The sequence below is a fragment of the Hyla sarda genome, chromosome 4, assembly GCF_029499605.1.
Source record: "Hyla sarda isolate aHylSar1 chromosome 4, aHylSar1.hap1, whole genome shotgun sequence".
Taxonomy (NCBI): domain Eukaryota; kingdom Metazoa; phylum Chordata; class Amphibia; order Anura; family Hylidae; genus Hyla; species Hyla sarda.
Genome location: NC_079192.1, coordinates 298795718 through 298808515, shown reverse-complemented (window position 1 = coordinate 298808515; position 12798 = coordinate 298795718). Strand labels below are relative to the sequence as shown.

Sequence of the window (12798 nt, the reverse complement as noted above, 5' to 3'; positions counted from 1 at the left end):
CGCCTTCACCTGGTGTCCAAAGAAGCAGCTAACCCTGGCACAGGTAATGAGTACAGAACATGTAATACCTCCCTGTACTGTAGGGGGCGCTACCAGACACCAGTCAGTGCATACACTTTAGGAATACAGGGGTTTTACCAGTGAAATATCCATTCGGTTTGGTCAGTTATTCCATCCATTGACATGTTTCACAGATTCCATAGCATTGTATGTTGAGTCTGGTTTCAAGTTACAATGGTCCAGAAAAGATCATTGTATATGGAGAGAAGTAGTTGATAGACAGGAGGCAGATAGAGAGACACAGTGACTGCAGGAGCTTGTAGTAAATGTTATATCTAACACCAGTGCTTGATTCAAAGCTTAGGCCAAGTTCACATCTGCGTTGTGCTACCTTTAAGGGTAGGGTCACACAACTCCGGATCTGCCGGTGACCCGACCCATAGTGTGCCTCCAGCTGTTACCCCCCCTGCTCGCAGCAGCAATCCGCCGCTCCGAGCAGTCACACAGGGAGAATCGCTGTGCAAGTCGACGCGCATTTGCGCAGTGTACTAAGACATTCGGACCGTCTGTGAGTAGACTGTGAGCGAGCGTGGCGACTCCTCGGAGTGGCAGATTGCTGCTGTGAGCAGGGGGAACTGCTGGAGGCACACTAAGAGTCGGGTATTTTACGCTGTGGATCTGTGTCATGTGACCCTACCCTAAAGGAGTTCCACTAGCTAAGTCTGTTAAAGTTACGGTACTTTAAGGCTAAGTTTCCACTTAGTTTTTTTTCTGGCAGTTTTTGAGCCAATGTCAGAAGTGGATCCATAAGGGAGAAGTGTAAGTCCTTCCTTTATATGTCCTATTCCTTTTGAATACACTTCTGGCTTTGGCTAAAAGTGGAAACTTAGCCTAAGGGTATGTTCACACGTGCGGATTTTCAGCGGATTTTACGCTGCAGATCCGCTGGTGAAGGCCCCGCTCTATGCTGGCTTTACATGTGCCTGTTCGTAGTGACAATACGCCGCTACCAGCAGGCACACTGCGATGTGCGAGTCGCAGTATACTCGCACAATGCGGGAGCTATCTGCCTAGCTCAGAGCAGGGAGAGCGGCCACGATGTGCAAGTACGCCACTGCAGTGTGTCTGCTCGTAGCGGCGTATTGCCACTACCAGCAGGCACATATAAAGCCAGCATACAGCGGGGCCTTCACCAGCGGATCCACAGCTAAATACGCTGCGAAAATCTGCACGTGTGAACGACTGCACGTGTGAATCTGCTCAACTCCTGCTATACAACAGACACCTGAAGGAAACCTGATGGACCCCATACAAAGTCAAGGGGAGCCATCGTTCTCAGAACAGGGTCTGTTCTGTGCAAAAAAAAAAAAAAGTAGAACGGAATGTAGCACAACAGTGATGTGAACTTAGCCTTACACTGCTCAGTACTGCTCTTATGTCCTCCATGTTGCTTCTTGGGGTATGCTAAAGAGATATAGGGAAGGTGGAGGAGATTTATCAGTATGTGTCTGTGTGCAGCCACTTCACAGCCTTTTTTTTTTTTTGCTGTGTTTTTGGCTTATGTGCGCCAAATTTATCAAAATGGTGCACAGACTTTGATGAATTTCCCACAAATGAAAAGTCACCTCAGAACTTGCTGTAGGATGCAATTTTTCAAGGCAAGGCAGAGATGGTATGAATTAGCATTTTTTTTTGAATGTTTGCGTATTATTTTTGCGCCTTTTTAACCCCTTAAGGACTGAGCCCTTTTTCGCAATTATGACCACCGTCACTTTATGAATTAATAACACGAAAACGCTTTTACCGAATATTCTGATTCTGAGATTGTTTTTTCTTGACATATTATACTTTATTTTGATGGTAAATTTTCGGGGTTAATTGCATCCTTTTTTGGTGAAAAATCCCCAAATTTCATGAAAATTTAGAAAATTTAGCATTTTTCTAACTTTGAAGCTCTCTAATTGTAAGGAAAATGGATATTCCAAATAAATTTTATTTTTCTTCACAAACACAATATGTCCACTTTATGGTGGCATCATAAAATGAACATACTTTTGTTTTTTGAAAAAATTAGAGGGCTTCAAAGTAGAGCAGCAATTTTAAAAAATTTCATGAAAATTGCTAAATCTGAAGGGACAGATGTTACAGAACTACAACTCCCAGCATGCCTGGGCAGTCGAGGCATGCTGAGAGTTGTACTTTGGCAACATCTGGAGGGCTACTGTTTGGGCACCACTGTAACAGTGGTCTCCAAACTGTGACCCTCCAGATGTTGCAAAACTACAACTCCCAGTATGCCCATGCTGGGAGTTGCAGTTTGGTCCCCCTAGTGGTTGCCACAGTAAAGATTGTTTTACTTTCACTTTCAGCTCCGATCAGCCCTATTTTCCGGGTGATCGGGTCACCAGAGACCCGATCAGCCCGGAATTGGAGAAAATCGCATGTCTGAATTGACATGCGATTTTCTCTGATCGCCGACATGGGGGGGTCTCAGGACCACCCCAGGCGATGTGCCAGGGTGCCTGCTGAATGATTTCAGCAGGCATCCGGCTCTGGTCCCCAACCGGCTAGCGGTGGGGACCGGATTTCCCACGGGCGTATGGATACGCCCTCGGTCCTTAAGGACTCGGAATGCAGGGCGTATCCATATGCCCTGTGTCCTGAAGAGGTTAAAAATGACGCAGTTAATAAATCTTGACCTTTGCATAGTCAAGAATGAAGCGCTGCATCTCACTTTTGCCAAAGGTAACTATTTGGAAATTGAGCAAAGTTTTTGCACAAAAACTAACTGTGCAAAAATTTTGTGCCAAATTTCAGCCAATAAAATGTCAGGAAGGCAATGATAAATCTCCTCAGGTGTGTGAGTCTATGTTCACAAACAGAATATTTAGCCAAAACCAGAAGTAAGTCCAAACACAGGACACAGTGCAAACCTTTTTATAATTGTTTCTTAATATAATATTAATCAAATTATTATGTGTAAGCATTTCCTTTTGGAGCCATCAGAAACAACTAAAGCAACCAGTATGCCTCCAGCTGTTGCAAAATTACAACTCATACGTGGCCAGTCAACTGCAGACATTGCAGAGCTTTTTAACTTAAAGGGGTACTCCGCCCAAGACATCTTGGGGGAGATTTGTCAAGACCTGTGTAGAGGAAGGGTGGTTTTGCCCATAGCAACCATTTAGATAGCTTCATTTATTTTTAATGAGACTTGTGAAAAATGAAAGCAGCTATCTGTTTGGTTGTTATGGGCAATGGGGATAAGATGTCTGATCGCGGGGGGTTCAGAACAGCGTCTTTGGGCTACCGTGGTCGTGATGTCACTCCACCCCCCTCTCCTTTCATGTCTATGGGAGGGGGCGTGATGGCTGTGGTGGAGCAACCACAGCTGTCATGCCCCCTCCTACAGATATGAATAGAGGGGGCGAGGCGAGACGTCACAACCAGGTGGAATTGACTAGCATGCATCTTATTTATCAAGAAGGTGCAGCAGGATAATGAATTTTGCGCAGCTCTTCTATGGTGGGAAAAGCTCTACCACATACACTGTTTCTAGACGCTTGTGAGGGAGGGAAGTAGACACTTTACCGGGTCCTGAATTTGGCAGGTTAGGTGTTTTTACTTACTTTCACAGGACATTTTTACTTGCATTTTAGACGCTACAATCAAATTTGATTGCGGTGTCTAAGAGGTTAAAGCCGGGCATCACCGTGATCGGTGATGTCTGGCATTAGAGATGGCATGTCTGGCATTAGATAGCTGCCAGGACCACCCAGCTGTGACCTGCGCTCAGCTCCTGAGCGCGTGTCATAAAAGGGGAGTGGGAAGCTGTCGTCCACAAGAGGTTAAAGGTTGAATTGCGTAAGGTAGAAGTGATTCTCACGCCTACTGGTAGGTGGTGTAGCTTTGCGCCTAAAAAAGTACCTTTGCGCACAAAATAGCAACTTTTGACACTACACAAAATTATATTTGTGGACCTGAGGAAGGCGCGAGTGTGCGCCGAAACACGTTGTCCTGTTTTACTTTTGACTTCTTTTACCAATAAAAGCTAGTACTGCGTAAGTGCTGGCTTAATCTCTGTTTGATTTGACTTCCGTCGAAATACAGTAGCGCTCTCAAAAAAAACCATACTTTTTATACCCTCCATATTACCTTGTTGTCCGTCTCCCTTGGGAACACGGAAAAAAAGGGATGAGAGCAGCAGACTGTGACAATCCTATCTTTGCATACCTTCAACCACACATCAGAGGCCCCACTGACCTCTCTACACATCCACTCAAGGTCAGTGCGTCACCTTGGGTGCTGGTGGTGGGTATTAGCACCTTTTACTTTTCATTCCAGAAATACTACACTAGGGAGCGCCACATTGTTTTTTCTTCTCCTTTTTCCTTTATACTAAATGATAAATATGTGATCACTGCATGGTCAAAAAGAAAAAGTTCTACGGGTAGGCAAAAAGAGTGAAACTGTCTATATCAAAAGATGCATAAAAGTCGCTAAATATGCTGTTTGCGCCTGAATTGCACCAAATCATAGACAAAAAAAAAAATGCTCTAAAAGCAATGATAAATCTCCCCCATTGTGTCCAGAAAACCACACCGATTTTTTTTCCTTCATGTGTAGTAGTGTAGCAGTAGTTTTGAAAACCCGATCCGCATGTACCGTACAGTCCACTGTCATTGATTCCATAACATACTGGAACATAGAAGGCTACCAGTAAAATGCCACTCTAAATCACTGATTTAAAACAAAAAACACTTTTAATGCTCTTTCTTGAACAAGAAAAATAGCAAACATTAAACTTATAGACATAAAAAATAGAATTATAGAACATTTTTCTTAAAAGTGAAACTGTCATTTGTTTCCTTTTTTGCCCACCACAAGCGATGTTCATAAAGGGTCTTGGAGAGGAGAGTGTCCACGGCTGAGCATCACTGCATTCTGTAAAGTCTCGCCCATCCCTCTACATGGAGTGTGGTTTTAAAGGAAATCTGTCATCAGTGTCACTGCACTTACCTGTCAGTACAGACAGGTAGTGCAGGTGACACTAATGACAATGGTATTTACCTTGTCCCGTTTTGAGCTCCGGGCCTGACTTGGAGCATGGGCGGAGCTTAGTGATGTCACCGCTGCTGTTTGCTAGCAGCAGGACCCGGGCTGAAGATAACGAAGGATCGCTGGAGAACAACATCATGGGAAGGGACAAGGCAAGTACCGTTGTCACCAGTGTCACCTGCACTACCTGTCTGTACTGACAGGTTAGTGCAGGTGACACTGATGACAGATTTCCTTTAAACGCATAGCTGTGGGGCCATTGCCATTTTTTGGGGCTGAAATGGTAGTTCCACTTAAATGTTGTGCAAAGAACTGAAGAACTGGCATTAGTGAGAAGAGCAACATATTCTATTCTGTTCCACTTTGTGTCGCTTGCTCATTGAAAACCTAAGAGAAAGAAAAAAACATAGGGAATAAAAGGTTCAGTAACAATGTTAGCCTGCTGTTAGCCTTTTCCATGATAAAGGTAAAAAAACACACAGCAACGATACCCGCTGTACAGTATTTCAGAATACTTCAGAGATTAGTGCATTATTTATTCATATATTTTATTTCCATTATATTAAACATAAAATAACATTTTGCAAAATTAAACAAAAATTGTGTTTTAATGGGGCTCTAAGCTCTAAACAGAGCAGAGTGGAGACACAGGCTGTCAATCAGACTGTCACATATAAACTGCCCATTAAACATTATAAACCCCCAAATGACCAGAACTGAATGCATCATAGATCCATATGATGCTTTTAGTTTGGGTGAATAGACTTGAGTTACGACTGTGACTTGTGACTGTAATATGGACGCAAAAATGTTATGCTCATCTAAAACCACCCTTTGTGGGAGGCTATAATGGTTAAGCACCAGATGTGTAACTTCTGAGCCCCAATGCAAAATCTGCAACAGGGCCCCCTGTGCCAATTATAAGGCTAGGATTCCACTTGGGTTTTTTTCCAGCGTTTTTTTCCAGCGTTTTTTTCACTGAAAGAAATGCCAGAAAAAACACCAGTGCAATTTCCTGCGTCTGACGTTTTTTCTGGCGTTATTTGCATTTGAGTGGAAATTGCATTCTTGGCCCCTTTGGCGTTTTTTTCAAAATGTATTGGGCACCAAAAAAAAAAAAAAAAAAGGGAAAAAATGTATTAAGGAAATTTTTATTTTTTATAACAAACTTTTAATACATTTTTAATAAAGTGTGTGTGTTTCACTTTTTTCTCTAAATTTTTTTCCAATTTTTTAGGTAGTACTACTACTCCCAGCATGCAACAGACTGTTCCATGATGGGAGTATTAGTACCTGTACTAATAGAAAGATCGCCCTGGGTGTCAATCCTGACACCCGATGCGACTGTCCATAATATAGCAGAGATGTGGAGCGGCTCTATACAGCGCTCACATCTCTGCTCTGTACTCCGGCCAGTGATGTGAATAGAACATCACTCATTCATATTTTCTGCCCAGAGTGGGGATTGGCCGGATGGTTGCAGCCAATCACCACTCCCAGCGGTAAATATGAATGAGTGATGTTCTATTCATATCACTGGCCGGAGTATAGAGCAGAGATGTGAGCGCTGTATAGAGCCACTCCACATCTCTGCAATATATATAGGAAGATCGCATCGAGTGTCAGGAGTGACACTTGCTGTGATCTGTCCTTAACTGCAGGTACTACTACTCCCATCATGGAGCACACTCTGCTCCATGTTGGGAGCTGTAGTACCTGCAGTTAAGGAAAGATCACAGCGAATGTCACTCCTGTCTAATGTATAGATGCGGGCGGCCGCTCTTCTATGGTCCCCTGCACTGCCGTTTATATACACCTATTCATATTTCCCACAGAGAGTTGTGATTGGCTGAAACAATCTGGCCAATCACAGCTTTCTGTGGGAAATATGAATAGGTGTGTATATATACGTCAGTGCAGGGGACCATAGAATAGCTGCCGGCCGCATCTATACATTATACAGAAAGATCGCAACGGAATCCTGGCGATCTGTCAATTAGTACAGGTACTACTACTCCCATCATGGAACAGTATGTTCCATGCTGGGAGTGGTAGTACCACCTAAAAACTAAATAAAAAAAAGTAAAAAACACACACATACTACATTTTTATTACTGTCGCCTACATTTTTAGTGCCCTGCCTGAACACATAAATCGATCCTTGTTTAAAAATTAATAAAAATGTTGTTATATAAAAGATACATTTCGTTAAATACAATTTTTTTCCATTACTACTGTATCTTTTTTATTATAATTTTTTTAATGGTACCCTAGGAAATTTTAAGAAAAAAGGTATCTCCATCTCTTTTTTGGATCGCTAAAGTCCAAAAGAGAATAAAAAACACCTGCAAAAACTCTAAAGTTAAAACCCACATGGCGTTTTTCTTGGTGTTTTTTACTCCCATAGACTTCTATGGGAGAAAAACGCCACGATTTCAGGGAAAAAACACCATAGGCTCAACATGCTGTGATTTTGCAAAACCGCCAAGGAGCTGAAAAACGCCAAAAAATTATGAAAAAACGCCAAAAGGATTAAAAACGCCAAGCTGAAAAACGTCAAGTGGAAAAAGAATTTTGCGATGCTCATTGATTTACAGCTAACAGCTGGCCGCAGCGTTTTTTTTGGCCGAAAAAACGCCATGCGGCAGAATTGGCCATTTCCCCCCAAAAAAACAAGTGGAATTCCAGCCAAATACTGGTCTCTTATAGGGGCAGATGTGTTTTGGGGCCTCCTAAGGCACCAGGGCCCCGTTGTAACTGCTACCTCTGCATCCCTTATAGTTACAACCCTGATTAGCACCAACATACCTGTAGCCATTCTACTACATCTTTTTGCATCTCCAGGGTTTTCTGGTGAACACTGTGACAAATGCTGTTGTACATCACAGCATTTTGAAGCATTAAGAGAACATCTCTCTGGAACTCAGCACTTGTCTTTATCCTTCCTTTAGATAGACCCTTTTTTATTGTGGAGAGATCCATTGGCCTAGAATAAACAAGTACTTCACTTAATATCTGTCTCTGTATATCTGCATATTTTCTACTACTTATCTTTTATATAGTAATGGATGGGGCTTCTCATGCAAGAATGTTGGCAGTATGGGTTGTGGTTGTGTTTAATTTATTTGTATCAAATTTTTTAATGAATTATCTTTTAAATGAACAAATAACATACAGCAGGACCATGTAGAATAAAGAACAACTATAGGGGATGAAGTAAGATTAGTAAAACATAGCAGCATTAGGCTAGGTTCCCATTACGTTTTCCCCCATACGGGAGCACATACGTCAGTGGAGAGCTAAATACCTGCGCTCCCGTATGCCTTTCTATGCGCTCCAGTATGTAATTCATTTCAATGAGCCGACCACAGTGAAACGTCCGGTCGGCTCATTTTTGCCCCGTATGCGCTTTTACAACCGGACCTAAAACTGTGGTCAACCACGGTTTTAGGTGCGGGGAAAAAACGCATACGGGGCAAAAATGTGGTCGGCTCATTGAAATGAATTACGGGAGCGCGTAGAAAGGCATACCGGAGCGCAAGTTTTTAGCTCTCCCCTGCCGTATGCGCTCCCGTATGGGGGAAAACGTAATGGGAACCCAGCCTTAGTGAGGTTCTGTGAGGCAGTCTGCATTGTAAAGGCTTAGAACATAGGACACAAGAAAAGCCCTATACACAAGAAAATAAAAAAACTGCAACATTTATTTTCCAAATATATCCAGGGATTTAAAAAAAAACAGTGCTAATTTCCTCCAAAAACAGCACCATCTCTGTCCTCAGGTTGTATGTGGCATTACAACTTGGCTCCATTCACTTCAATCAAACTAAGCTGCAATATCACACACAATCTAAGGACAGATGTGGTGTTGTTTTTGGCTATGTTCACACAGTAGAATTTCAGAGTGGAATTCCATGGGAATATTCTGCTCGGAAATTTGCTGCAGCAGAGTCCAATTAATTTTAATGAGATTCTGCTGCACTATGCACACGGCAAAATGTTAGCAGCAGGAAATCCCGACTTCAGCGTCCTCAGAAAGAATAGACATGTTTATTATTTCTGCGGATTCTGCTTAGAAATGCATTGCCATCTATGAGACAGCACATTTATTGCCCAGTGGAATATTCTAACGTGCCGAATGTCCACCCGTGTTTTCCAAGCGGACATTCCGCACATTTTTGGCATGAGAACATGGTATTTTGCAGAAATCTAGACAATTTTTTTATCCTGGATAACCCCAAGGCCATAAGCCGTTGACTGTCCCGGCAACCTGGGAGTTGTAGTGTTGCAACATCTGGAGGTCCACAGGTTGGAGACCACTGACCTACAGTATATAAATTAGGCTAGGGCTTCATCCATCTAAAAGAAATTTTTTTTTTCAAAACAATATTTTAGTGTAGAAATTTGAAGTAGTAAATCTTAATAGAAATTCTATATTTGGATTGTCTCCGGGGCTGGTGGCTGGAGCTTGTGGTCCTTCTTCATAGAACATTACAGCCAACTGCCTTCAATTACAAATTCTTATGAAAAATAACATAATTTATAATGCTGAAAATGTTGATAATAAAAACAATAAAAAAAATTATATGAGCATTTGGCACTTTATGCTTTATATGTCAACATGGCCCAACTGACCGTTTCACAACCTCCTTATATCCTGGAGCCTCCTTTTCCTTTAGTGGTTTACGAAATAGTGCGGCATATCTGCAAAAAAAAATTTAGTGAGAAGATGAATACAAAGTTGTTAGGCCTCTTTCACACTATGAAATATCTCCGTTTAGGAACTTCCGTCACCAGTTCCGTCACTATATTGGCGAAACCCGGCCGTTACAAAACCCCTGACGGCCGAGACTAAATAGCATTGCAGCCTATGGGGTTTTGTAACTGCCCGTTTGCACCCGTATATGCCTGTAATTCATTACGGGCGCTATACAGTGACGGGAAATTGTGGCGGAAAAATCTCACAAACAAAGCTTAGTCCAAAATCTTCACAAGAGACACGTGTTCACATGCAGATATTCTTAAAGGAGTTCTTCAGGACTGGAATACTTAACTTATAAGTTTCAGATTGCAGGGGGTCCGACCGCTCGGACTCCCGCGACCTCCCGCATGGGGCCCCGGCAGTCAGCGGGAAGGGGGCGTGTCGACCACCACACGAAGCGGCGGCTGACATGCCCCCTCAATACAACTCTATGGCAGAGCCGGAGTGCGGCAATCTCCAGCTCTGCCATAGTGCTGTATTGAGGGGGCGTATCGGCCGCCCCTTTGTGCGGTGGTCAATACACACTATCTGGCTGGAGAGCCAGGGCCCTGTACGGGTAATCGCGGGGTCGGATCCACCGCAATCTGAAACTTATCCCCTATTCTCAGGATAGGGGATAGGTTTTCCAATACTGGACTACTCCTTTAAAGGGTACCTGTAGGGTTGAACTCCTGCTTGCTCCTCAAATTGGCATGGATGCCCAAGTTCAAACTGGAAAAATAAGTTGCCAAGGCATCAATGAAGTCCAGCAACTTTACATGACTCCCATTAAAATCTGTGGACTGGCTGGGTATTGCATGGACAAGTCGGGTTTTCCAAGTGAAAGATGCTCTCTGTAGTCACAGCTGAGAGTAATTGATGATTAACTCACTTGCCTAATGAGGTATTAAATGGTTGTTCTAACCAGACAATCCCTTGAAGGGTAGGGTCACACACAGCGCATCCGAAGTGTATTTGATGCTGCAGATGCACTGCCCGCAGTAACAGAGCAACAGCAAAGCTACAGCAGCGGATTTCCTGACGGCAGTTACGAACTAACACACAGAGCTACAGTAAGCAGGGAGCTCAATCTGCCATTGGTCTGTGACTGCTGGCAGCTCATCCGCACCGTCAAATGCACTGCAGATGCCTTGTGTGTGACCCTACCCTACGGGTAGAGGAACACTAGAACTACATGGATTTAGTAGTGAATTTGCTGCTTTCCTATTGATTTTCAAGGGGAAATCCACAATATAAATTGACATACAGCAGATTTTTAAATCTGCACTGCAGGTAAATTTCTGCTCTGTGTAGATGAGATTGTAAAAATCACATCTACTTTGCTGGTAATGTAATCTCCAGTTGATTTGCTGTGTCAATTTCCACTTGGAAAATCCACATCAAATCCATCTAGCATAGTGTGCATTCACCCTAAGGCTGGTTTAAAACCTGTCAGTTTGGGTGAAAAAATAATATGGATGTTTCTATAATATACCTATGTAAAACTTTGCAACAAATATGCCACAAATCTGTACCATGGGGGACATTTATCAAGGTATTTAGAGCCTTTTTTTGCATACAAAAGTCGCACATGCGCCTAAGCACTTTTTTGTGCAAATTTTGTGGATAACAATTTTTTTTTACAAACAGCCTTAACTAAGCAAATTTCAGTTTTCACTTCATATGTGTGAAAATTGCATGTAGGCAAAAAAAAAAAAAAAAAAAAAAAAAAAAAGGCACAAACCCCTTACAAAAAGTCAAAGTCTACTCCAAAACTCCTGTACGTAAGCAAAGTCTCAGCTGCAACTTTTTTGTTTTGCTTATGTACTCCAAATTTATCAACCCCTGTGATAGTATGATAAATATGTAGCACATAAGCAAAACCAAAGCAAATGAAAATTACTTCAAAACTTGCTTACCAAAGCAACAATGATAAATGTCGTCTGTTCTCCCCCCCCATGTGAACATACAGTAAAAACCAACCATATCAAACTCACCTGTGATCTGCTATCATCTTCCAAATGGGAGCCAGCTGCTTTCTGATGTTTTTCAGGTGGGAATCTTTAGTATTTAGAAGCAATCTGAAAAACAGATAGGTATATAACCATATGCATACATAGAAACTGCAAATGAATTGATGGGCAAAGTGAATGCTCCAAGTAACGTATAGTGTCATGGAACCTATTACATGGTCTTGGACAACCACAAGTATCAGTCATCTATGGTATTAGATTACCGTATATACTCGAGTATAAGCAGAGTTTTTCAGCACGATTTTTTGTGCTGAAAACGCCCCCCTCGGCTTATACTCCAATGAACTCTCCGCCTGTCAATCCCTTCTCAGTGGTCTTCAACCTGCGGACCTCCAGATGTTGCAAAACTACAACTCCCAGCATGCCCGGACCACTGCGGCCTTCGTCATCATCTAGCTCCCCCCTCCTTTTCTTTTGTACTCACCTCCCCTCGGCGGGAAGTTAGGGTGAGCTGGTTCGGGCCATCTATGCTGCAGGGACCGTCCGGTGGGGAGGATTAGTTGTTGCGGGCTGTACATTTTCACCGGGGGGGCCTCTTCTCCGCGCTTCGGGCCCGGTGTGTGACGTTGCCTTGACGACGACGCACAGGGTCGTTCATGCGCAACGTCCCTGTGCGTCGTCGTCAAGGCAACGTAACTAGTCCGGGGCCGGACCCGAAGCGCGGAGAAGAGGCCCCCCCGGTGAAAATGGACAGCCCGCAACGACTAATCCTCCCCACCGAATGGTCCCTGCAGCATAGATGGCCTAGACCAGCTCACCCTAACTTCCCGCCGAGGGGAGGTGAGTACAAAACAAAAGGGGGGAGTGGTCTTCAACCTGCGGACCTCCAGAGGTTTCAAAACTACAACACCCAGCATGCCCAGACAGCCGATGGCTGTCCGGGCATGCTGGGAGTTGTAGTTTTGCAACATCTGGAGGTCTGCAGGTTGAAGACCACTGATGAAGGGATTGACAGGCAGTGATGATGAA

At 43.3% G+C, this 12798-nt stretch overlaps 1 protein-coding gene across 5 annotated transcripts in view; it reads right to left on the bottom strand.

The window, feature by feature from the left end:
- Positions 1-4761: 4761 nt before the first annotated feature.
- The window catches only part of BRD8 (bromodomain containing 8), a 62569-nt gene continuing 54532 nt past the window's right edge, over positions 4762-12798 (bottom strand). For 3 of the 5 annotated variants that reach the window (XM_056574673.1, XM_056574674.1, XM_056574675.1), the window contains 4 exons: positions 11794-11877; positions 9691-9759; positions 7867-8044; positions 4763-5445 (listed from right to left, as the gene is read on the bottom strand). In XM_056574673.1, coding sequence (XP_056430648.1) covers positions 5407-5445; positions 7867-8044; positions 9691-9759; positions 11794-11877 — 370 coding nt within the window. In that variant the 3' untranslated portion in view covers positions 4763-5406. Of the gene's footprint in view, positions 5446-7866; positions 8045-9690; positions 9760-11793; positions 11878-12798 lie in introns of all 5 variants that reach the window. The other 2 variants (XM_056574671.1, XM_056574672.1) reach the window with 1 other exon arrangement.